The sequence below is a fragment of the Pseudorasbora parva genome, chromosome 3 (genome assembly GCF_024679245.1).
Source record: "Pseudorasbora parva isolate DD20220531a chromosome 3, ASM2467924v1, whole genome shotgun sequence".
Classification (NCBI taxonomy): Eukaryota; Metazoa; Chordata; class Actinopteri; order Cypriniformes; family Gobionidae; genus Pseudorasbora; species Pseudorasbora parva.
In genome coordinates, this window is record NC_090174.1 from 15,454,146 (window position 1) to 15,481,710 (window position 27,565).

The 27,565-nt window shown below is 36.8% G+C and overlaps 1 protein-coding gene across 1 annotated transcript in view; it reads left to right on the forward strand.

Annotated features, from left to right (window-relative positions):
- Window positions 1-3,136: 3,136 nt before the first annotated feature.
- The window catches only part of pik3r1 (phosphoinositide-3-kinase, regulatory subunit 1 (alpha)), a 33,121-nt gene continuing 8,692 nt past the window's right edge, over window positions 3,137-27,565 (forward strand). Inside the window, exons 1-7 of the mRNA XM_067437913.1 lie at window positions 3,137-3,383; window positions 4,444-5,036; window positions 22,758-22,853; window positions 22,950-23,024; window positions 23,417-23,548; window positions 26,990-27,191; window positions 27,271-27,353. Coding sequence (XP_067294014.1) covers window positions 4,706-5,036; window positions 22,758-22,853; window positions 22,950-23,024; window positions 23,417-23,548; window positions 26,990-27,191; window positions 27,271-27,353 — 919 coding nt within the window. The 5' untranslated portion in view covers window positions 3,137-3,383; window positions 4,444-4,705. The remainder of the gene's footprint in view (window positions 3,384-4,443; window positions 5,037-22,757; window positions 22,854-22,949; window positions 23,025-23,416; window positions 23,549-26,989; window positions 27,192-27,270; window positions 27,354-27,565) is intronic.

Consider the following 27,565-nt stretch of genomic DNA (forward strand, 5'->3'; position numbering starts at 1 on the left):
ATGACTGGCTGCAATGCTTTCCACAGTTTAACAGAATGATGTGAGCTCTCCCTGTATCCTTTGGAAGGTATGCTACTCACATCAGGGGATTTCTGCAAGTTAACCTCCCCCATGATCAGGCCACCCACATGCATAGTCATGTGCTTGGGATTGGCCATTCTAAATGAGTCCAGTGTACTCTCTATTGAATCCTGACTGACAAGGAATAATGGAACACAGGAAATGGCCCCTGCTTGGAATATGACCACTAAAGCTTAAATCTTGGAGCTATATACATTTTGTGAATGCGGAACCAAAAAGCGAAAAGGCTGATGGAATCTCATTTATTTTCAGAGAAAAAAATCTAACATGAAATTACAAGTGATCATAGATCTGTGAGATGGTATATTTTTCTTTATGAAATTACTTTATAAAGAAATGTATTTTTTTTAAATAATAATGGTAACACTTTGCAATAAGGTTTATTTGTTAACAGTAACATAGTTAACATGAACTATAAATGAACAATACTTCTAGCATTTATTAGTCTTTTATATTCTTTTAACATTTATATTCACTAACATTAACAGAAGTTAATTAATGCCATAAACATATATTGCTCTTATGTTGGTTAATGCATTAACTGGTGCTAACAAATGTTAGCACCAGTTAAAGAAAGAAAGAAAGAAAGAAAGAAAGAAAGAAAGAAAGAAAGAAAGAAAGAAAGAAAGAAAGAAAGAAAGAAAGAAAGAAAGAAAGAAAGAAAGAAAGTTTTCTTAGTTGAAATTGAGCAATACGATCACATTCCATTTATCCTTTTTCACAGACACAGTATGGTATATTATCTTTTCCTTGAAATGTTTTACTGTGTATTGTGTGAGGAAAATGTGACTGAATTAAGATGACTGCACCATAACTGATGAAAAACAAAATTGCAAAAAAATTATATATATATATATATATATATATATATATATATATATATATATATATATATATATATATATATATATATATATATATATATATATATATATATATATATATATATATATAATTTTTTTTTGCAATAGCACTGCTTCACAGTGTCCTTATAGTGCACCGTCTGCTCTATTCTGAGAAGACTAAGTGTTCCAGTACTGAGAAACTGATAGTGATTGGAAGAAATTCAGCTTGATTTAATTAGGCAAACAGAACAGGCAACAGAGAAAACATTGCCTGAGACTCTTATGCTTACAATCTGCACATGATGCAACAAACATGTTAACAAAACATTCATAAAATAAACCATTTTAAAATTTGAAATACTTGGGATGGCTCTTTTTTATAATACACATAAAAATGTGCCAGAATTATGGCACTTTAATATACCATGGAAATCATTGCTTATTAATGAACCGCTGTGTTTATAAAACATAAAATACCATATAATTTCACACTTGTAGCCTACGGATTCCTAGCAGGTTTTGGCTCACAACTCAGATTTTACATTGAACATTAATTGCAATCTAAAATAGTAGGATACCAAAAAGTATGGCATTTCAACCATTAGAAGAGACGTATAGGCCAACATACTCACAAAAAAATCACTGTGGTCTAACAATATCATGGGTTATTTATTTCAAAATACTTTTGTTCAACATACTAGGCCACCTCACCATATATAAAAAATATTACCAAAAAATTGTAGTAGTAATTTTTTTTTTATTAAAGACCCACAGTAGCCACAGTTTGATTGGTGCTTTGTAACACTCCAGGTATTACAATAAATTCTTAAGATTATAATGACTAAAATCAAGCTCTCAAACATCCCATAAACAAATGATGTATCTCCACTATCACTATCAACCTTTTTCCTGAGCAAATGATGAGCGACACCAGGTTGGATTCTAACTTCTGTTTGTATGTTGTCCTCTTCCGGGCTCTATAAAGTCCCATTGTTTAAACTGGGCAAAAAGAACAATTGCATTAATTAAACAGAAACTTTTTGAACATTACTAATAATTAAAATCAATGCAGAGTTAAGCTGTGCTGTTGTTGGCTGCCACAGCAACCATTTTATGTTAAACATTACATATCAGCTCTGAAAAGGATAATCGATTGGCACATGTATGGCCACACTTTGTAGGCCAACCGACAGTTAGCATCGCACTGAAACCCAACAGGATTTTCCAGTAGGCTTTTGGATTATTGTTCAAAACAAGTTCTGAAAGTTTTTGATACTTCAACGTTTTGACCATCAAGATAATTATCACAGATGAACAAAACTTTAATGAATTTTGAAGCCTAAATGCAGTCACCAAAAAGCTAAAGGTAGACTAGGCTAACAAACTATATCCCGGTTCCACGAATTCAGCGTCAACATCACTAAGCTCTCAAAAACTGAGCTTACCTTGTCGCCGTGATGAAGCTAACGCGATGAATCACCCTGACAGCTTCTGTAGTCCCATTTAGCCACATTTTAGCAACCACCTTTTTCAAGGCACGCTTTTAAAAAATCACAAGTAGGCCTAATAGCTACTGATGTATTTTATGTCGTACAATAAAATGTGAAAGTGTCTTGAGTGTGTGTGTTTACCGCAGACATTATTTCAGCCTTTTAACCAAAACCTCATTCAAAAAACCCATTGACTTTTGATGGAACCGTAAGTGCTTAAATGCTAACTCGTTCCACATTTTGACCTACAAAGTGATGTCATACCTGCACCTTCTTTGTTCTGAAAATATTTTGAAGAAAGTTTGTTTCTGGTCCCATTGACTTCCATTGTATTTATTTTTTATTTTTTTCATATTGGGGCCAGCAACTGTTTGGTTGCAGACATTCTTCAAAATATCTTCTTTTCTGTTCAACAAAACAAAGTAACTCATTTAGGTTTAGGACAACTTGATGGTGAGTAAATTAAGTTTACTTCATAATCATAAGTCCTTTAGAGTACATTTTGTATTTTATTTGTATTTCTTGGTGAACTATCCCTTTAACTAGAGGGGTGGGTGTGAAGGGGGACTGGTGCTGACGAAGAGCAGAAGGCGTGGTTTGCGTTCTGCTGTTTCTGCCATTGAGGGATTGTGGTGACTCGGGCGGAGTCGGCCTTACTGTCGGGAAACGAGCTCAATCATTAAGTTAAAGAATTAAAAAAAAAAAAAAAAAAAAAATACTCAATTAGCGGGTTGAAATTTATCCCACTACTGGATGTTACTTCCCCGAATAAGCGTCGTATGAGGAGTGTTTTATAGCTGTTGTGGTGGGTGGATTTGTTGGAGAGCTGCGTAAAGAGCTGGAGTTAACGTAACATTACGGGAAGCGAAGGAGATTTTCTCGGCCCTGGTTTTCATGAACGGGCCCCTTACAACTTACTAAAGTTCGCAGATATACTTCAGTTTCTCTCTGTTTTAACCATTGCTTGGTAGGTATGCTTGTTTTGTGAAGTTTACAATGTGTTTAGGATGGCTGTGTATTGTAATATTGAGGTTATGGGAGGTTAAATAGGATCGCTTTACTGTGCCGATTGTTCCAGTACAGCGTGTCCAAACTGAATCCTATTACAGTCGACTCTCCGCTTGCTTACTTCATTAAGTTACTTGACACTGGCGATTTATTTTCTACCTCAACTGTGCATTTAGCGTCGTAAATTAAGTTTTAAGCGTCGTACATGGAAGTTGTAGTCTTTCTAATGTTATTTTTGAGTATACGTTGATTTGGTACACTAATAATAACCAGTTAACGTTACGTTATTTAAGGCTAACATTAGCCAATATGCTAATCCCGACCATGCGAAATGCATATAAATATATAAATGTAAAGTTAACGTTAAGCGTTTTCTATCACCGCTTCATGCATTGAGTCGTCAATCGGAAAAGCACAGGTCGATTTTAATGCATCTGCTGTGATTTATATATATATATATATATATATATATATATATATATATATATATATATATATATATATATATATATATATATAATATAAAAATTATTTGACTTAGTTTATGTTTTGCCAAATTATTATTCATGGTCGTTCTTAATTTTGCCTTTAAGTTGCATAAAACTCAAAGGAGAATTTTGCTCGCTCAGCATTTTACTCCTTTAAAAATTATTTTGCCCCATTTGTTCCATTATTTGATTTTCTTTTTTGTGGTTATCTCCTTTGAGGCTTTCTTAGTTAAAGTATACAGTGCTCAACACTTAAAGAAGCTACTTGTTAGATAGAGAAGAGAAAATAATCACGCCATAAATAATTGCAGTATAAAAAAATAATAAAAAAAATTGGTTTACTTGATAAAAACAAAGCATTGACTTTGCACGTTTGTAACATATTTTTGTTTAATCTATTAAGCTATTAGTATTATATTGTTTTTATTTGATTAAATAATTTAAGAAGAATACTAGTGTTTTCACCATGGAAGTTGAGTTGAAATGCGTTCTGTGTGGCTTGTGTAAAATGGCTTCTCTTCTGTGTTGCAGGTTTGAGTTACTGTGAGATCCACAGGAACAGGCCTTACACAGATGGGAAGAGTCTGCATGAAGCACCTTGAAGGTGCACCCAATCATTGGACTATTAGTTTCACATAATCTACTTGTCCAGACAGACTATCCAGTGTGGATGATAATGATAATAAAGGCTTAAAGTCTTTGGATAAAACCTTTTTTTTTCTTTGACTTTTGTCTCTCATAAAAAAAATATTGGTTCAAAGAACCTTTGTGACACCAAAACTTTACCATCAAAATGAGTGCAGAAGGATATCAATACAAAGCGCTGTATGACTATAAGAAAGAAAGGGAGGAGGATATTGACCTGCATATAGGGGACATTCTTACAGTCAATAAGGGTGCACTACTTGCAGTTGGCTACGTAGAGGGCATGGAGGAGAGACCAGATGAAATCGGATGGCTGCCTGGCTTTAATGAAACCACTCAAGAAAAGGGGGACTTTCCTGGTACGTACGTGGAGTTCATCGGAAAGAAAAAGATTTCTCCACCAACTCCCAAACCAAGGCCCCCAAGGCCTCTACCTGTGGCTCCGGGTCTCGCAAGGCCAGACTCGGACTCTGAGCAAAGTGAGTGAGCTAAAAGTTTTTCCCTAAATAATTATTTGTCTTTTTGCCACATCCAAGTGATCTTGAAATATTGCTATCTATACTCAAACGTGCCTCGCACATGATCTAAATGAGCATTTGAATTCAAATTATGTCTTAAACCCTTTAATTTTTTACCACTTTAAGCTACTGCTCAGACGGTTGCTTAATTCCACATAAGCTGTGTATTTTGTTAACCTTTTGATTTATATTTGGTCACCATAGTTGACCTTAACCAGTGGTGGTCCCAAAGCAGATCTTCATTTATTTACAGTATAAAAATTGTCAACTGTTTTAGCTTGGTTGGTGCATAATTTTAACGAACCCTTTTTCCACTTAACTAGATCCATTCATGCTGATGCCAAACCCACGTGCCTCTCTCAAAATACCCACTCACCATTTATTCCATTTTCGTAACTGGTGACCAGATTTTACACCGCCATTTCATCAAGCGATTGGATTTATAGCTGCAGCACACAAATGTCGCCTGAATATTTAAGGCTGTTTAAGGTTTGCACTGGGCTATGGTTCGTAATTGCAAACATGGCAGAAAGCCCAGATTTGGATGGAGGCCTGCACACAGTAGTTTGTAATTGTCTGGCATTGCTGCATCTTTCGCACAGCCACAGTATGAGTGCTTAAAGCCCCCTATGGCTACTTTAAAATCACCCAGCTCTCTTAATCGGTAGTTTTGTGGGGTCTTTTTTATTTTTATTTTGTTTTATAGTGACATGACTTAAAAATGTTTGATCTATATTAAGTGTACTTGTAGCTTTTGAGGCTTGTTTGCCTTAGGCTCTTAATTTGATATTGTTGCTATGGTCGCAACCAAACTAGAGATGTGTTATCAGGTTATATAGCATAGATCATAGATATGCCACTTAAAATCAACTTGTGCTACTTCCTTGTCCTTTGTGGTTAAATGCATAAAAACCCAAGTGCATAACTATAATCTTTAGGGAGAGCTTTTTTTTGTTTGAATCCCAGCTAACTTGTTTTACATTTTTTTCTCTGAATGACTATTTGATTAGTGCCTGTGTTAAGGGAAGGGAGAGGAAGCTTGTGCCGGACAGGGGTTGAGACTTGGAGAATGGAGTTTTGAGTAATGTAAACCAGAAGCAGATCTGGAAGACTGCCAGAGCTCATGGCATTATGCTGCTCACACACTAGAACCAGGACTCAAACCCGATCCCCCACTCCACCACTAAAACCCACATAAAATTCCAGATAAATCCAGCTCTCAAACTAAAGCACTTTTGACTTGGCAATGATTATTTTTCTAATCTACATAGGACATAAATTATTGAAATCTGATGCTGTTTTACGCTGTACACTTTTAGAAAGATTATTTCAGCCCTGCTAGTAAATCTCTGGTTTCTCTTCCTCATTAGAAATGACTAGCGTCAGTTTGATTTCCTCTTGAATCCCCTATTTGTGTAACTGTTGCATAAAGAATCAGTGCAGAGAGAAGTGAAATGCAAGAAAATGCCCCTGATTCTCAACATTGATGCTTGAGGTATTCTGTGACATTGTGTGGTATTATGTGTCATTATATAACAAATATTATTCCTGGTGACTCTCTAGAGCTAGCTGAGCTTATTTATAAAAGTGTTTTCTCCTGCCACATTTTTCATTAAAATAAAAAAGAATGAAGAGTTGCCAAAGGTAAAGTGCTTTCCATCGTGACATTTTGCTGCACACTGTTAGTACCTTTAGTAAAAATTGTGTGATGCCTGAAGCTGATACTCTCAGCATAAGAAACTTCTGGAATGTCTTGAAAAGATGAATCTCTCAGATTTCACACAATTCAGCAATTGGTTCTTCCTCTTAAGTGTTCATATAATAACATGAGAAAACCGCAGTTAACAGCATCTGATCATAGCCGTGTGGAATTATTTTTAATTTTTTTGCACTAGCTCTGTAATCCGTCACGCAGGTCAAGTCATGTACAAGTTTATTTATATAGCACTTCAAGCAATAAATTGCTTTAGTAGTAGCAAGCAGCTTTAGTAGTAAAAGTTAAAACGGTGTCACTTTCAATTATGAGTATGACTTCTACAGAAAGAAAAAAAAAACTATTGAAGATATTGGCAGGCACCATATCTTTGCATAAATCATATGCGATGGCATCAGTTATTTCTTTATGCCTCTTTGAACTCTTTTCATATGTGCAGTTCGCAAAAGCCTGTAGTGTAGATTTTGTTCATCTGGCTCGGAATGTGCCATTGTTTTTCTATGTAAACGCTAGACGGATGCTTTTAACTGTTAGGCATGTGTCTTTTGCAGCATTATCCACATGGCATGTGGTGCTCAAAGTTAAAGAAGTTAAGCTTAAAAATTGCAAAAATGTGTTCTGTGGTAACCAATACTGGTAAAAGGCTTTACTGAGATCAGTGTGAAGCTGAATGCATTGTATATTTAAGGCACCCAGGTTGTGCTTCTCATTGCGATGTATTTTCTCGTATCTCTTTCTCCATCTCCCTCTTTGAATTTTTGGATTAATCTTCTGGGGTCAGACCTGATTGAGGATATTGAGGGGGAGTATTTAGCATGAGATATCTCTCTATCTATCTGTATCTCTCTCTCTCTATCTCTACAGCTGAGACTCACTTCAGAGAACAGCAGATGTGGAATTTCTGTCCGTTTTGGCTCCCAGGCTTTTTCTTTTTTTTCTTTTTGGAAACCCTAACATACTCCTTTTTGTGGGCCTCTAGAGTGAGAGGATCCGTATGTGCCCAGCTTTGTGCACAATTCTTGTTTTATTGTTAACTCATTCTTGGTAACGCTTACAACTGCATTCTGGGTACACAAATTGTATTTCTCAGTTTTTCCTTCACTTCGATTCCAAGTTGACTATGTGCGTGACTCCAAACAGGGAATGAGATCTTTTATAGCTATAACTTCTGTACTATGGAAATTAGAGTTCCTCTTTATCTGCCACTGTTCTGTTTTATTGTATGGAGTTGAGCTGGTAAAAATACTTTTTATGAATTCTTTCCAACATTAGTGGTTGAATAGTTTTTTCAGTGACCAATATAGTATAATACAATAACAAATAATATGAATAGAAAATAGCTTGTAGATAAGATGCGTCACTTTGATTTAGGGCTCTTTTAGATGGAATAACCAAGGGATATGTTTAAAATGTTGGGCTCTGGGGCATAAATGATGCAGTATTTGCATGCTTTATATATAAAACGTTCAGTAAAGCCAGTTAATGTTCTTCGTTCTGGTATTCTGGAGTTCAGGATTCTGTGTTTCCATGGCTAGTTAAAGTAGATGGTGCGATCAAACCAACCAGTTTTGATCCAACCACAAACAAGTCCATGCAAAGCCTACATTCCTGTACTTAAGATAAAGTAGTCTTTTAGCATGCAGTTTGCAGGGGTTATGCAGTCTGGGCATTCAATTTAGAGAAGCTATATGCATATATTCTTTTATCTTTTTCAATCTGGGATGCAGGTCTTGGTTGTTGCGAGGTTCTTGCAGTGAGAATTTATTTCAAGAATGCAGATAGTGCTGGGTGGTATGACCACAAAGTCTGTATCACAGTTTTTTACGTTTCCGGTGGTTTCACGGTATATAACAATATTTTTTTTTATGTCTCTGGACTTTTCTATACGTTTATAGTGGCTTATTTTACTGTCAGGAGTGCATAAAATAGAAACACGCTTTTTTTGTTTTTGTTTTTTCAAACAGAAAATAATAGTTGTAGTCCACGTTTCCATCGCAGTGTAAAATAGCATAAAGATTAGTCCAATGACGTAGGAATGCGCAACTTTTCAGTTCTGACTTGAACCTCATCGGCAATCCATCAGTTTTTTTTTTTTGGTTTGGTTTTTTCCAACTCCATTGTTGATTCGCATAGCAAACAACTTTAACTGCACACATAGCAACAGACTTTTGAAAATCGTGGTTGAAATAAAATGCTGCGTGGAATCAACCAATCAGCATGTTCAGTGCTCAAGTCTCTCCCCCAAAAGTTCCTGAACTTTGAAAAAGAACTAGCAAGGACTTTTTGAGGGGGAAATGTTTTACTGGAACTTCATTTAGAACCTGATCCCTGTGATCGATTCGCATAGCATATCACCCCCTAGTTCTTGTGGTATAATATGGTTTAACTTGGGTAACCGTATGCATTCCAAACTACGGGCAGCTGGCCTGAACAGATCACAGATCAAATGCAATCCCGTATAAAAAATTTTTTAAATAAATGTTTGTATTCCTCCTTTTATTGTGAAGCACTTTGTGATTTTTATCTGTGAAAGGTGCTATACAAATATATTTTACTTGCTTGCTTACTATGTTGACATCGCACATCCTGTGATGTAGCTAGCGGATGAGCACATCAAGATATCAATGCTAAAATTATATACTCTGCAGCCCTAGTGTGCAATAGTTTTTCTTGAATGAAATGGTAAACTGTTTATGAAGTGAACTCTAATAGCAACTCTGGAGAAATTCATGTGGAGTGTCCTGTATCAGATTTGGATCATTCCTGTCAGACCGGCAAAAATTGCAGTATCAGAGGTAGGGCTGCAGCTATCGATTCTTTTTGTAATCGTTTAATCTAGCACTTAATTGATCGATTAATTGGATAATTACTATTAAAGAGCAATACTAATTATATAAGAAAAAATAAAAAGGGTATCTTCAAATTAACATCTAATTTGTTTTTGTTTTTTTAGAAAAAATGTTTTATTGCTCAAATTGCATGCATTAATAATTGAAACTAAACCATTTTAATGCACACAATTGCCATATTATAAAAAAATCTATTGTAAATTCTTTTAAAAAGGTAAACTTTCATATTTCAATCTAAAACTAAACCTACAACCAATAAACCAAAATAATAGTAATATAAATAAAAATAATGCTTAAACATTGTATTTATATTGTGCAACTTTCATGTTTCAGCTTCAGCTCAGGCATGACAAGCCTTTACTGTCTTCTGAAGGTTTTGTGGCTTTTGTAAGAAGCAAAAAATAATTGGACAGGAAGGTAACTTGAAGTAAGAACAAGAGTAAAGATGGGCATACTAGAGATCCCCGGATCAACTCCGTCACTAAATCCGGTGTTAAAAACAAATCATCCATCCATCCGTTCCTGATCGTCACAAATTCAAATCCTGTGTTAAGCGTGACGTTATCGTGACATATTAGCTACACTGAAGTAAGTTGCTTTTAAAAAAATCTCTGGTGAAATTATATTTCTTAACCTAAAACAGGATTGACAACCTATACAGCACAAGTAACCGCTGGAATGTGAGCAAATGCAAGATGTGTTTGTGTTTAATTCAGATAAAGTAGATCTACATTTTGAGCTAATCATATTCATCATTGTAACACAGCTTGTTTTATTAAGTTGGTAGTTATAAATATGATTTAAATAAAAATTACACAAATCAATGAAAGCATGGGTGCTACGCATCACACACACATGCACACTACAGCTTGTTTTGATGTTTGTTGTGCCTAGCGTTGAGAACATTTTAATGGTGTATTTTGAAGATATTATCAAGATATTTTATATATATATAATTGCTAAGTGCTTGCATCCTGGCCCGAGTCAAAAGTCATCACCCTGTCTCCTCTCTAAGGACAAATCTAATCACTTAGAAAAGGCATAGCATAATTCTGGCAAGTTTTATACTGGCCAGCAGCACCAATCTTCACATATATATACCAGTATAAAACTTTATAAGACATACAATATGTATATGTATGTCTCATTAAAGATTTCACACACATCACAATAGCAGTGATCTATGTGCAAAACTTCAAACTCCATCGCGTTCATGTGTTTGGAGTTGCTCGTATCTATTCAGCTGACGGGCAAACTGCCGCAAATGAAACTGAAATGTTCATCGTTGCATCCTGAAGCTCGACACAGTTGTTTTCATTTAAAAATAGTGAGATTAAATGATATTACCAGTGCTGATGCCACCTGTCACCCATTGCAGTCTTTGATCTCGACATGAGCTGAAAATGAAAGTTAATGAACCATCCACCTGCAATTTTTTGGGATGTTTACCCAATGAAACATGGATATAATCAATATCAGCAATCAGCTCATACTCCAAGTACTTACACAAAAAAAGTTTTCCTGCAACATGTGTGTGTGGTTTAATGGACTAAACAAAGCGTCTAGGCAGATGGTTTTGCCTCGATGGGCAACATTTTTAAATTCAAGCTACTTGAGGAACTGTTTCAGCCCTAATCAGAGGTGATACAGTTACTGAATATCGAATATCGAACATCCCTATTTCACACTATATTGAGCTCTTCATGCCCATTGAGTAGATGCAGGAATTGTTTCAGCTATGCATCGGTATGGTGGTACTTAAAAAATATACTGCACTAAATGCAGGGCATCACAAATTAATGAACCATACAACTGTTTCAAACAAATGATCAGAAAGACTGTGTGTGAAAACTGCCAGGGAGAGCTGTGGCAGTTTACTAAAAGTGTGACCTGGTTGGGGGAAGACGTTGCTGGTGTTTGAGATAGTATTTTTTTTTTTTGTCTCCTTTTCGAGGGGCCTCTTCAGCCCTCGATCGAACATCTGCTGCATGGAGCAGCTCCCTGAGAGAGAGTTGTTGCTGGGTATTGTAAAGAATGTTCAATTTGTCCGAACCAAGCAGTAGGCCAATATATAAGTAGGCTGCCTTAAAAAATATATATATTTATTTTTAGCATTTTTTTTTCTTTTTTTTTTCTGTTCTATCAGCTCTTATAATATTTGTGATAATTACTGCCTTGAATTGGTTTCGAGGGGGAAAACCCCCAAGTTTTTTTTTTCTTCCCCTAGAATGATTTGAAACAATATGTTAAATTGTTCTCTGATATCTAAATAGAGGGAATGTGGCTTTTTCTAGGGGCAAAAATTGTCCAGATACAGTTTTACAGGTCCATTTACAACCCTATAAAATTGTCCCTAGGATGTAATGCTCTGTTTTTGCCTTATTTGTAAGAGTCATGAATATTAATGTTGAGCTCTGCTCTGATTGGCTTATTTCAGCAGCTCACAGCTCAAAGCAGTTCAGTGAAGCGGCTCGTGAGTCCTGACCGTCCTGACACAGCACAGACCGACTAAAGGACAATTAAGCAAAACATCTCAAATGGAGATTGATTAAAATGCAGCTTACTTGTTTATTTGGTGTTTTCAGATCATCCACACGTGAGCTCTCTCACGTTCGTGCGGTTGCCAGATTTCAGTAATTAAATCCCCAAATAGCTTTTCTGTGAAAAGAAACCCATATAAAGTCCGGTTTTTACCTAAGCATGTCCAATCTGGCAACCATATGCATGCGAGCTCTCTCTTTTGCGCACGGAGGATATGAAAACACCAATAAGCAAGTAAGCTGCATTTTATCAATCTCCATTTGAGATGTTCTGCTTAAGTGTCATTCATCCTACATTTTAGACTTGTCTTTTTTCGTCAATGATATTGCATGTTTATATAATGTTAGTCACAATGTAGGCTAACCTTATGCAGTGACTGTGATTTATCTTTTCTTACTGTACTAGCATCTTGTGTTATCTAGACAAGGCTGTCTCTCTAAAGCCCCTTTGACACTGCATGTCGGACCCGCAATATTCCTGGAACATTGCCGGGTCGCCTTCTGTGTGAAAGCAACCACGTCCCGGAATTGATTACCGAATTGAACCCGGGTCGGGGACCTATTAACATTGCGGGGTTTGATCCAGGACGAGCGCTGTGTGAACAAAAGCCAAAAATAATGCCGTACCGTGTACATAGTTATCGTGCGACTCCTAGAGCTTGTTTTTTCAATAATACAACCCTGCAGTGCCAGAAGAGCTAGTCGGTGTTTTAAACGCAGAGAGTGTTCGTATACAAAAGAAACTAAAATTAAACAAGCAGAAATGTGCGCAAACTGGACATAAGTCAAGACCACGGCGCTCTTTACTATCCGCGCTGAAGCTGAGATCGCTCGCCGTTATACGTCACATCCGGTTGTCACGTGTCAACTCGACCCAGGACCGTTACGGTTGTGTGTGAGCGCACATATTACGGTATTTCGCTGGCAGTGTGAATGGACCAAATCTAGCGGCCCGGGAACAAATGCCGGGTCGCATTATCCGTGTATTTGCCAGAATCGCAGTGTGAAAGGGGCTTAAGAAACTTTCAATTTAATCAGAAATTGTTTAAACAGTCAATAAGTGGATAAATCACTACTTACTGCTTGCAGGAATATAGTTGCGATTTTCTTCAGTTTAAGACGCATAGCGACGCTTGCTTAAAATGGGCAGAACAAGCGAACGATCATGAATTAAATTGTTGTGGTATTGGATTATAAATATCAACCAGGACTGTTGACATTTTTCATCTGTGGGAAGGGTAGAAAAGTCCTCAGGTCTCCTGAACAGCCTGGAACATGAAGTGTGTCCATGCGAGCAGCTTGTTTACCTGATAATTCGCTCCATTTCCATGTCAGTCAATACATTATTGTTCGCTACAGTGAATGTGATAAAATTAATCATTCTCGCTTGAGAATTTTCAGTGCTTCCTTAGTTTTTAGTTTTGTTGGTGACGTTTTAATCAAGCGACTTGCCCCTTTAACAATCTGCTTGTCCAGGACAAGCGGAGAAAAAACATTAACGTTGAGCACTGCATGATAGGTGTGTAATGAACCATACTACTAATTAATTAAAATTGTATCTACCATTGAAATGTCTTAAACGCAGCCATTCTTTATTGTCTGTTTACAATAACCTAATAATGGTCATCACAAATGACAAATCAAGGTGACCTCTATGGGTGTGATAATGCTTGCTTATATTGAGATATGTATCGCTGATGTAAACAATGTGATTCATGATATAGTTACTTTTATCTGAGACTTATCTTACTTAGTTTATTTGGGATAATTCACCCCAAAATTTGCATCCTGTCCTCATGTTTTCTCCTTTTAAGATTTTCGTTAAACTTCCAAATGCAAACTTCCAAATGCAAACGCTATTTTTATATATATTGTGACACATTATGTATATTTATATGTATATTTTGTCTATCATATGTTGTCAACCGATGGGGTATATATTATAAGAGTACACACACACACCATTACCATTATATATCTATATGTGTATGTTGTATTAGGGCTGTACGTTAACTTTTTAAGATTAAAAGTTTTGTAGTACAGGCCAGCACATGTATAAAACGTCTAAAAAATGCAATAAAATACAAAACAGTGTAATTACGAATAAATATAATAAATTATTATTATAAAACTGTTACTAAACAATGTCTTAATTTGTCAGGAAACATTATACATCCATTGAGAGAGAGAAAAAAAGTACTGTACACTTCTCTACACTGCGAATCACTTTACAGAATATAATAAAATAATTTAATTTCTGCCTTGTTCTGTGATTGTGAAGCACATCCGATCTTAAAAAGTAGGTTATTTCAAACACTCAACAGGATTGTAAGCGCTTGTCGTAACAAGTTTGGAACGATGTTTGGCATACGTTGCTTTTGGCTATTCGCAGCATAGGTCTGGTTTCACTAGGGATGTCAACGATTAATCGATGACCTTAAGACTTATCGATAAGACTTATTGATCATCGATTAAGAAGGGTCATGCGCGTGCGTGCGGCTCAACCGCGAAACGGGAGGAAAAATGAAGCGAGCCCGAGTTCTATTTGGGACCATTTTACAGCTGGAGTTACACCATCATGACTGCAAGTTTGCATGTGCATTCACAGCCTTTTGTTTTGTGCAAATGTAAGTTGTAATATTGTGTTTATTTTGTGCAGGCCTATCTAAGTATGCATTTGGTTAATAATTAATATTAGAGGCGAGCGGTAGAAAAAATGTGGCGGTGATCAGCTTCAGCGTGCAGCTCCAACAGCAATGCACAGCTAATAATGACTATGATTGGTACTGTCGTATTACACAACATTAATGAGAACACTATTGTAATAAAACATTGTGATTGTTAAGTATTTGGGTTTATTTGCCGTGTTTCATTGCGTTGATCCAGGCAGAGCACGTGCACAACATGAGTCATGCACTCTGACTCGCGCATGTAACTTAGTTCAAGGTGACTTGTGCATTCGCATCAGATTGTGTTGAAGTTTGTAATATTACATTTGTTCTGTATATGTGATCAATTATATAAGCGTTTTTTTTAGTGAAATAAAACGCACTAGCAAATGGCTTCAGTCAGTGCTATGGCTACTGGTTTTCATTCAGTGCTTCGGCTTTAGCGCATGCAGAGCAATGCATAATAGGCTAACTATGATTGGGACTGTCATATTACATAACAAATGAGAACACTATTTTAAAAAAGTGGTTGTAAATATAATTGGGTTTAGGTGCCGTGAAGAGGAAGACCATGCGTCTCCCATTCTGAATATGAATATCAGCAACTCAATTCAATTTCACTTGTGCATTCGCATCATTTTGTGAAGATATATAATTTGTAATATTTTGTTAACTTTATATAAATCTTTATATTTGGTTATTAAATAAGTCATTTAATTAAATTATAAAACACATCGACTAATTCTACAATCCCACAGCCCTTTGTTTAGATAAAAAAATCCTTCTCATTCTTTTGGTGAAGAACATGCGTTTTGAGCAGCATTTGCACATCCGGTCATGCTGTCAGATATACGCCACTGCTGTAGACGCATATTGCAGTATTAAAGTTAACGATTAATCAATTAATTGATTGTTAATTTAAATGACGATCGATCATGGGAATTTGTGTAAATTGACATCCCTATTTCACACTTAACTTGATTCTATCGAACACAGGTGCATTTGCATTCTACGTGCATGTTTCATGATAGAAAACGTCCTACAGGTAATGTCGGGTTCGGAACCTGGTGCGCACCGAGCTCTGCATGACATTCTCAAACTAAACTCCCAATGACTCAGCGCTTACAGAGATAGTGTAGCGTAGCATACATGTATTGTGAACTGCTGGATCAGCTCTGAACAGTGCTGTGCTTCACCTGCGCTAAAGCCTTCGCGATTTCATCATCATTTTGGTTTAATTTCAGTCGATCGTGCAGCCCTAGATAACCGCACAAAACAACTTCTCATCTCACACAAACAAGTGTAAATGTATTCATCACACACATGTTGCACTGTACAGTCCTGTGACGCACGCGCGCACACACGCACAAAGTCCAGCCAGGTTTATTTCCCTGTTCAGACTTCATTCCCATGCAGGGTAAAGGCTCTCATTAGATTGTGGTGTTATAACCAGGGCAGAACTGGTTTGTGGCAGCAAGCGTAATGATGCATGTTCCTGTGACTTGGTTTGAACAGTCTGTGCCCAGTCGCTGTATTTAGCATCATGACGAATCAGTACAATCGTCATTAAGTCCTGGTGTAGTAAGCGGCGGAAAAGTGCTCTAGCGAAAATATTTTTGATCCAGTTGACCATGTTTACCAGGGTATGGAGATGCCGTTAAACTTCCAATGTGTTGAAACACTGACATGTTCTCAGATCCCAGATAAAGCAAAAAAAAAAAAAAAAAAAAAAAAAATATATATATATATATATATATATATATATATATATATATATATATATATATATATATATATATATATATATATAAAATAAAAAATATTTATTTATTTGCAACTCTCTGTAGGATCTGTGAGATCTAAAGTTCTGCGTTGCATAAGTCTCAAGAGATTTGCATTCCTTGAAGCCTATGGGTCAAAAGTGCATTGAAGTTTAGGTGGAGCAAAACCTCAAAAAAACGTTGTCGAACTGCAAGGACTGGACTTCAGTAGAGTTGACATGATCTGGAGGTGGTACCGTGGTAAAAGCTGTTGTTTTTTTGGATGTGCGTGAGAGCGTGTACATGTGGTCTTCATTAATGGTCGCCTCCAGAGACACAGGGCTGAATTGGCAAATCTTCTTACTGAAGGACAAGCATGTCTGCTGGGCAGATTAACAACACATTGCAAAAGGTGGAGTTAGAGCAGCAGAAGAAATGCAGAACTGAAATATGCACAAAGGGCTATCAATTTTGGTACTGTCCCCATCCCCCATTTATTGTTGGTGTGCATGTTGGTTATGTGAGGAGACGTGGACGTGTTTGTATAAGTTATATACCAAACATCAGCGGTAGGAGAGAACATGGCAGATGTAAAGGCTTTTCATGAGACCATATACTACAGTCCAACTTCCTTTATTAATTTTCAGTTTCTTTGGATCGTTTGTTGAAATGGTTAAAAAAAAAATGGGTGAGTCATTGTTTGGATTTTCCTAAAAGTCTGTATGTGGTATTTATATAGTAGTTAAATATTTAGTTTTTGGTGAGTAGTTTACATGTCCATATACTCCTATATCAAAATCAGGGATTCTGGTTTAAATGTAGATATATTTTTAGATTAAAAAAAATAATAATTATATCTTGCATTTTGTGACTGGTCACCACCATTTTATTTTTTTTAAGAAAAACTTGTTGATTTATGATTCTGTCATCACGGTTTTCTCATTTACTCACAAGCAAAGTCCTCCGTTAGTGCACAATGATTTACAAGCGATTTTTGAAAAGATTAGGCATGGATGATTTAAAAAAAAAAAAAATAAAAAAAAAATAGTTTGATTTTGTTTATAATTAGAAAATTCTAATTGTACAACTATTATGTAGCATTACACCATGTCTACACCGGATGCAAATGACCTGACAAAAGCAAATGGAACCCATACTAATCAGTAATGCAAAAAAAAAAAAAAAACATTTTTTGGATGCGCTTCGCCAAAACCAAACTTATAAAGTAAAACACGACATATTCATTTCTTTATCTTTTTTTCTTTCCATTAGACTTTTTAAATACATTTTACTGAATCCAAATTTTAAAAATACAAGCCAATAAAATAAAAGAACCACACTTTAATTTAATGTAACGCACACAAATTTGGCCAAAAATAGGCCTATATTAAATGTCAATTCATTAATATCTATATATCAATATTATGGATGCATGATATTATCTGTTACACATCGGAATCGGGCGAAAAATGCTTACAAATCGGCATTGGCCGGTGTGAGAGAATTCAGAAGCCTTCTCCAGTTCCTAGTGCCTAACTGGTAGAATGTTATATATATTTAGTGTTGCTATAGTATTAATAAAATCAAAAGTAGAATACACAAATAACTTAAATAAATAAGCAATAATGATAAATCACAAGCTTGTTCAGGTGTGTTTGTAATCAATTTTTCATCAACGATTGTAATCAATGCCTTCAGCTACAGGCCGCTAAACTCTGCAGGACATTGGCCCTCCAGGACCGAAAGTGCCCGCCCCTGTTCTAGATTCTAGACAGGTTGCGTACCATGACACAATGTAAGATCTGATCTTAGACCTGTAATTGATTTTTGTTATTCTCAGCAGATCAGCAGCAGGAGTGTGTTTTGTTAACTGATATAATATTGATTTGCCTTTAGTGAACAAATACTGAGCAGGTAAACCCTGCATGCAAACTAAACCATTAACACTCATTAATAGGAATAAAGGTATTTTCATTTCAGGAGTTTAAAATTGTAACAAGATTAAGCTCTTGAAGCAACTGGAAAAACATGGAGCCTGTTTTCTTTGAGATCACAAATAATTCATGCTGTTTTTCAGGGCATGAAGATTGAAAACCTGGAAATAACCCATCTGTGTCACATTTCTCCATGTAACCCTGGATTAGTAGCCTCAGATATGTCATGTGTGCTGTAATTGTTTGTTGTGTGCTGAGGTGAAGCATTTTCACGCACAGCCCCTGGAGAGATGATGTCCCTCTGCTTTACATCAAATATTTAATTACTGTAAAATTGCAAATACAGTAGATGTTTCAAACAATCAGCACTAAAGCAGTGCCTTTTTGTCTTCAGTCTTTATTGAAACGTGTATTTAATTATTTTTACCAATAGGGGTCAACTCTGAATTGCTGTTTTTTTTTTTGTTTTTTTGTTTTTTCCTTCTTCATGGCTTGTTATTAAAGATTTAAGCTGATGATACACAGGGCAACTTTTTGAGCAATGTTGCCGGGTAACATTGTGCTTGGGCACTTTCCCATTGAGAATGGGACAGCAAATTTCTATCTGGGTATCCAAAGGGAAATTTGTTGCCCATTCCCAATGGGAAAAAGCCCACAACAACATTGCCCGGCAACACTGCTCAAAAAGTTTCCCTGTGTATCATCAACTTTAGTGTATACAACTGACTATATAAACATGATTTATAGGAGGCATGAACTTATTTATAAATTCTTCAAGTCTCTGAATTTTAGCTTAGGAAATGTTTCTTTCTTTTTTTCTTTTGTATTTGTTTGAAGTCAGTGGCTACTAATTTGAATATTAATTTTCACCTTCGAAATTCGTTTTTTAAAAACTATTTGAATATATATTCGAATTTAGAATATTCGTTGACAGCCCTAGTGGCTACTGTCAACTGTCTGGTTACTAACATTCTTCAAAATATAATCATTATCTAATCTTATAATCTGTTCAACAAAAGAAATCAACTAATACAGTTTGGGACAGCATGAGGTTGAGTAAATTATGAAAAAAAAATTCCCGTAATTTTTGAGAAAACGATTCCCTGCCATGAATGAGTACAGAATCTCCTGATCAAAACAGTTGAAGGAGATGCAAAAACTACAAAAACACGATCGTATGTAAGCAGATGCATATGTAAAATAATGTGATCATCAGCATTAAACTTCACATAAATCAAAACTAATGTTGCTGAATGAAATGTGGACCCAGGATGAGCTACAGGACTGTGCAAACATTAGGGGTGTTGATGGACTCGATCTATACTCTCCATCTGTGTTTGATCATCGCTCTGAATCTGATCGGGGTGTACATTGTGATTTTTTTTCGCAGCGTTTTATTCGAAATGTAGTTTTTTTTAGATGAAGCTTATCATATAAATCTTTGTAACGTCCCTCTGATCTTCATAACGTCGCTCAGATATTCATACAACAAAATATTCTATGGGTCATTGCATTTTTGTGAAAATGATCAAAACCCTGACGTGGCTGGTGGTAACCTTTTTTTTTTTTTTTACTCTGGCGGGGAAAGAGGTAATGGCAACACATTTCCTTTTTTACAATTTTAAAGGCATAGTTCGCCAAAATGATTTCTTTATAGAGTCTTCACACAGCTCTTTCTTTTAAATTTGAAGTGACCTCTTCTGTCAAGCTACCAAGAGGAAAAATTATATGTAGTGCATGTAACGTACACAGTACAAATTATTCACGGTAACCAGAGCAGCTGATGAAAACATTGCTTTCTGCTACACCTTGATTGATAGCAGTTAAACTGGTTCCTCAAAAGCAGGATTAACCACTTTTAAAAAAAAGTACTTTTATTGATCCCTATGGAAAATTTGATCACTTAGTCGTTAGTAGCTAGAATGACATTCCAAAGATGAACTAATCAGTGATGGAAATGCTAGATGCATAAATAGACCCCTAAAATTAACAGAAGAGGAAACTGTCTTTAGCACCATATGCAACTCTTCTGATCTTGCTCTGCGGTTCAGACATGCTGAGATTGGTTCACAAAATACAGACAGCTGCTTTCCCCTCCAACCTGTAGTCCCCTTCCTTGCATCCTAATTCATAGAAATAAACAGAACCGACACGTCCAGACCCCACGCATGTTCAGACTTGCACATAGACCCCTTCTTCCTCTTCCACGAGTTGCTACAGCAACCAGAATCTGCAGTCACTGATTGGCTGTCTGAATCTGAGCTGGGCCATTTTTTTTTTTTTTTTTTTCATGCACCAGTATATGTTTATCCTTTACCCTTAAAGTCTTACTACACTTGGACTTGACCATGAATGCACCTTTAAGTGTTTCCATTGCCCGGTCGATTGCGTGATCTCAGCTGCACAGCTTGGATAAATTAAGCCTAGTAGTTGGAAACAGGAGGCTTTTATCCTGTGGAGCTTTCTAGAGCATTGTTCACAATAACGCTCGCTGAGTTACCACTATTGCTGCTCACAGTAGTTTGATGAGCTTGGCGTGAGTATAATATTGTGTGAGATCACGACACTCTTGCTGAACTGCCCAGTTCTTAATTTTACTTGCTTATACTTGGCACAAAATGTCACGCAGCTTTATAAGGAGAGTGTAAGGAGACTTACACCGAAGAACGGACTCTGGGTGAAAGAGGTTTAGGATGAGCTGTTTTAACTTGTTTAACATAACTTATGACCTGTGTGCAACCTCCCTTTGCGGTGTGTTTTTCATGGTCGAACACCTAGGAACTATAGTCTAGTTCTTTAGTTACTCAAGAACCTAGAGACGGTGTCTCTGGGACATAGTGGAACCTTGAACTAAAACATTTGGACTATTCCACTATCATCAATCATGAATGTCATTCGATCCAGCCCCATGGAAGGCCAGTGCTATCAAGTCACCCTGAGTTACTTAGAAGCAACTCAATCCCCTCTCAGCCTCTCGTCCTCTGTGGAAATGCCCATCCAATTCATGTAAATAAACACAAGACTCTTGGAAAACACACTTCTATGACGGAATTGAGTCATAAATGGAAGTAATAAATAGTGCATTATGACTTATGGTTTAATTGTTTACTTTGTATTTTGTAATTAAAGACCACCGTAGTGTGACTTAATCTGAGTTTCAATATCAATACAGCATAGTACGAGAAATGTTCCATGAATCCATTAAATTAAAGAACCGTATTTGTCGCTTTTGACCAGAACATTTTGAGCTATGGTAAAATTAGCCCTGCGCTTTAAATCTGGATTCTAAGAAGTAGCAGGCTGGATAAGGTGTCCGTCTGGGCACAAGGTTATCCCTCAGCGCGGCGTACCAAAGTGCACTGCTCTCCAAATTTCTATATGAGGAATCTGTCATTCACTCCCCCTGCCTCGAGTGCAGAAGTTCTCAGAAAATGAATAACTCCTTATGCTCTGTCACTTTGAAAGGCAACAGCCATCTGGAGTCCATTATTGGCAAAGTTGAGTTCAAGAGAAGGGGTTTGAGCAATACAACTTTCTTTACTTATCTCCTAGGCTAGCGGGGGAAAAAAAGAACAAAAAAGTCCCAGAGCCTTGGGACTAAACAACACTATTATTTCTGATGGCTTAAACACCCATTTCCTCATGTGTGGTTGTTTTTCCCATTTAGGCAGCTTTCAAATTTTTTTATTTGAGTCATTCCTTCTAAGAAACTCTGCAAACTGTAAAGATCCTCTTGATGCCTCTATAAAAAAAATCTCTGTAAAGGGAACCCATTCATAATGTACTGTGTTTGGACCTGTGGCCTCGGACACTGCTAACAGTCAAGTCTTTTAGAAATCCAAGCCTTTTAAAATGCTGTGCACCAAATCCAAATAAAGCTCAAGCCAGTCCCGCAGCCCTTTCATGCCCGCACCTGGACTGGTCTGTTTACTTTATCTTTCTCGTCCACCTCCACTGCACACTTAATCATATCCTACCGGTCAGCACCAGCCTTAAACACACTTAGATGTGCCGTCCAAACCTGTTTCTTGCTGCACCACATAAATACATGAAGACGACTATTGATCTAAGCATCCCGTGACTGTGGAGTGGGTCATGGTTCTTGTTTTCCTTGGAGGCTTTGAAATGGTGTTTGGTGCTTAATGAAAAGCTAGTAGAGTTGTTCAAAGGTACCTGGCGGCTTTTTGATATGGCTGTTAAACTTTCTCTCCTTTAGGCTCAAGCACTCTGTTAGACCTGACGGAGCAGTTCGCTCCTCCAGAGATGGCGCCGCCCATGCTGCTCAAGCTCCTTGAGGCCATTGAGAGGAAAGGTGAATCAATTACGCATATTTCTTTGTCATCGGTACATGCACATCGTAATTATTGCATTTTCTACATGTATTAACTCGCATATAAACTCTGTACAGGTCTAGACAACCCTACTCTCTATCGAAACTTCACTGCCGGAGGAGGGCTGGATGTCAGACAGTGCTTTGATAGTGGTAAGTGACAAACCCATTAGCTTTTTCCACTGTAAACTATTGTAAACTGGTGCGACGCGACACATGCTTTTCTTTGCATGCTGAGTGCGAAATGCAACAAAGCCACAGCCTTAACCAGCACGCCTGGATATTCCTTTTGTACACGCTTTAAAAATACTCCAATTTTTCAAGTGACATCTAATCTCAAAATTTCTCAATTACTTAGAATGCTTTTAGAAACCACATATCAACACCCTGGCAACCACCCAGAACAACCTAGCATTGTAACATTTAGCACAACTCTGAATCTGATTGGGGGAAAAAAGTAATTGAGCAAATATATGCGATAATCTCCTTGTACCTAGTCATTCCTTCCGGTCTCTCTGATGTTTCATGTTTGTTCTTTGAATCAGACCCTGCCTCTGTGGATCTTGAGCAGATGGACCTTCAGATGCTGTGTGATGGTCTGCGGAGGTATCTTCAAGATCTACCTCAGCCTGTCATCCCATCTACGATTTACACTGAGATGATGCGCATCGCTCAAGGTGAGCTTCCATAGGATTACTGCACAGCAGCTTTCGGTCAACAGCCCTAAAACTCTCATGGAATTTCTATGATATAGTATTAATCCACATGAAACGTGAATCAATGGATTTACACTGGGACGAGTTTCCATTTCTCAGTTTTCTCCTAAACTAATGTTTAAAAGGATGAATTGCTTTTCTTAAGTCTTTTTTTTTTTTTTGATTCACTCAGCAGCCATTTTAGTTAGGGGTTTTCAAACTTTTTGGAGCCAGGAGAAAATTTTCCAAGGACCCCCTCATAGTTAGTGGCTAAAGTTAATGTGGGTGTATGATAATATATGTTCATAGTAATGAACATATGCTTGTTTTATTGGTGCAAACGGTCCTTATTAGGGATGCACTGATACCATTTTTTCAGAACTGATCCGATATAAAGAATTCTGAGTATTAGTCGATTACGATGCTAAACCGATCCGATACCAATTCAGTTTTTTAAAAAAATTCTAGGTAGAATTTAGTGTGTTGAATTGAAAATCACTCTTTTGTGTGTTAATCACAATCAACTAAATACAGACTTCATTATAAAGAAAAACAACAAATAAAAAATAAAACATCACAATCTATGACAAAAATAGCCTACTACTATAGATGGTGAATAAATTAGATTAGTGAATAATTCAGCAGCAAAAGTTACAAAATCACGAGTGCACAATAATTATATAAAAAATAAACATTTAGTGTGTGGGGGGGGGATAAGGGAAACCACAAAAGTGAGTAAGTGTAGCTGTAAATTTGGTAAAATGTTACACAAAATATATTCATGACAAACAAGTAAATATATTTATAGAAATAGGGCCTATATACTAAGAAATTAAATGTATTTTATATGTATAGTGCATCTTTTAATGAGGCCGCAACATATTATAGATAGGGCAGAACAAGAAAGGCTATTAATTAGGCAAAAGAGTTATAATATAGAGCGGCACAAAGCGCGTATGCACATCACGTGTGCAGGATGATGCGCTTGAAGCAACTCAGAGTCACATGCTCACAGCGTGCTGCGCTCCGTCTGCATTGAGAAGTTCAAAACCAGATATAGATGCGTAGTGTATCTATGCAGTATTCTTATAAGCCGTTTATTTCAACAGTTTAACATTTCAGTTACTGTATGTGAAGAAAAATACAATAACTAGTCTAGTGTTGTGATCTAACAGACACCTGGTAGAAAGTAACACGAATCGTTGCTGATGCTTTAAAATGTTTTGTGCTTTTTTTGAGGCACTGGGGCTTAACAATAACACAGAATATTATGCTCGCAGTATCGAATTTGGATCAGTCCTGTCTGTCCGATACCCGATCCGGCAAATAATGGCGGCTCGGAACCGATACTGAGTGTCGGATCGGTGCATCCCTAGTCCTTATTGTATATGCACTTTTTAATAATACAGCACAATTTCATTTGACACAATTTGCCTTATTTTCTGTAAAATAAGTTGCACCAAAACCAAATCTTGCAGTGTTGAGAAAGAATAAAAGCACAGATAAGTCGCTTCGGTGTGTCGCATTTTATGATTACGTTCAGAAATAAAGTAAAATACTGCTAAATAATAAAATCGAATTCTCTTTCAGAACCCTGCGCTGGGCTGGGCTTGCATACCTCTCATTTGATATGAATTGTTCGTAAACTGAAATTACTATTACCAAACTAAACTATTATTTAATATTTAAAAAAGAATTTGTACTCTGTTTTGTTCCAATATCCACATAAATCAATATTCACATATGCAAAAAAAAAAAGAGGGTTTGGAATAACATCACGGCAAAACGATGCTCACGCTGACCTGCAGAGCCTACTCAACAGACAAAATAAAATTGAACCGAATAACTTCTCCTTGTTTAGTTGTCTCATTTAGGTTGAGGAAGAGGCTGCAATGTTAAGTTAGTAATTCTAGAACTGATATGTTGTATGTGTGCTCGTGAAGCGCCGCCGCTGTGATCAGAAATGCTAAAGGGTCTATTTTTTTGTATGTACCTTCAAAATAACAGAAAAACGTTTTTTTTGTGTGTGTGTGTGTGTGTGTTTAAAATTAAGAAAGCAAACGAAATGTGCTTGCCGTCTCTGTATCTTGAAACTTCTTCCTAAAGTACGTCACAAAACAGAAACCAAACGAATACTGCTTGCTTGTTGTCTCACAGACATAAGAAATGTATTAATAGAAACCTTAAAGTGCCTACTTTTAAGTGTCCACATTTTGTTTAATTGACCTTAAATGCATACTATAAGTCACTTTTGAATCTTAATCATGGGACTTGTAGTCCAGAAATACAGTGCAGCAAATGATTTCGTGGACCCACACTTTGAAAACCTCTGATCTTCGTAATGTCACTCAGGTATGTTCTAGAAGGTCAAGAGCAGTGCCTATGTTACAGGGTTAGATATTGGAAACATAAAATCTCACTGTAACAAAGTTTGTTGCTTTAGCTCAAATCAAATTAAAAAGTGTGTGTTTAAAGCATTTTAATCAGGCTGGTTAAGCTAGTGCAGCTTTATAATAAGGACATAATTAATTCCAATTAAAATGTGTAATTTCCTTTTATGTTATCATGTTCAGAGTTACAATTATCTCTAAATGTTTTTACAAATAGTCCGGCTCATTCTTTCTGATGTAGTGCACAACTTATATGGTCCTTTAAATAATCAGATGATTTTTCATTATCTCATTTCATTATAAAAGCCACAGGGTGGTGCTATTGTTTTCAAGATGTGTGTGAGGCAGATGGTGAGTCTCTTACAATGGCAGTAAAGTAGCGCAAAGAATGGCTGTCCCGTGACCTTTTTAAAGCAGCAGTGCAGACTCATCTGTCAAGATTGTGTTATTGTATTATCACAGCGCATACTTTTATGAGTGCACGTTCCAGCACTTATCTGATTTTGTGTCTACTAACCCTAGCCAATTCAACTACAAAAAGTGTTCCAGTTGTTATATTTGCCATTGAATTGATCTGACCTCGCTGCATGACTGAACATTCTGTACGTGTGCAGAACAAATGTTTGGTAGTGTAAACTAGCATTTCTCCTATTTGAAAGTGAACAGTGTTGGGTTTTTTTTTTTTTTTTTTTTTTTTTTGCTTTGCACTTCTCTTTTTTCAGTAGTATAAAGTCACGTGACTGGAAACAGGATATCTGTGGTTAATAGACCTAAAGCAAACCTGAAAACTTATCTGCCACATCAGCGCTGTCAACCAATCACCTCTCACAGTACCTTACTCACTCTATCATTGTCTCTCTTAAGATCTTGTGTGGTTAGTTGCACACGGAGTGCTATTTTCCACACAATTTTTGCATATGTCCTCACTGATTAATGATGTGTAGCTCACTTTAAATATATCACATGACGCCACTTTGTGTATTCAGGTGGGTGTAAGAAAGCCCTTGTTTTACACTTCTGTCTGTCTCTTCAGAAGTGCAGGGTACAGACGAATGCGCTCATCACCTGCGGCTGGTGGGCAGCTCCTCTGCACTTCCTCCGCAGTACTGGCTGACCCTGCAGAGCTTGCTGCGCCACTTCTCCCGTGTATGCCAGGCCTCAGCAGCTAACCTGCTAAGTGCTCGTGCCCTCGCTGAGATCTTCAGTCCTGCACTCTTCAGACATCAGCCCACCAGGTATGTCCTGACACGTATGCTAATGAATCATGCTGTTGCCAGCTAGCAAAAAAGCTGATGTTTCTATTTCCCTTCCCAGCTGTGAGCCCAGCCCAGAGGCTCACATCAGGATAGTTGAAGTCTTGGTGACCAGCGAATGGAGTGACAGTCAGGCAGCTCCAGGTAAATACACTAATAGCACCTATAGCAATTATAACAAACCACTTCAAGACAATGGTTCTCAGTCTTAAAATCTTTAAATTTCTTAAATTTAGTTATCTTAAGAACCCTAATTAGCGCTGGAAAAAAAAACTCACAAAAGTACATCAGTAAATGACATGACATTTGAATAAAGGCAGGTCTTGGAGTCAAAAGGGTTGAGAAACATTGCTCTA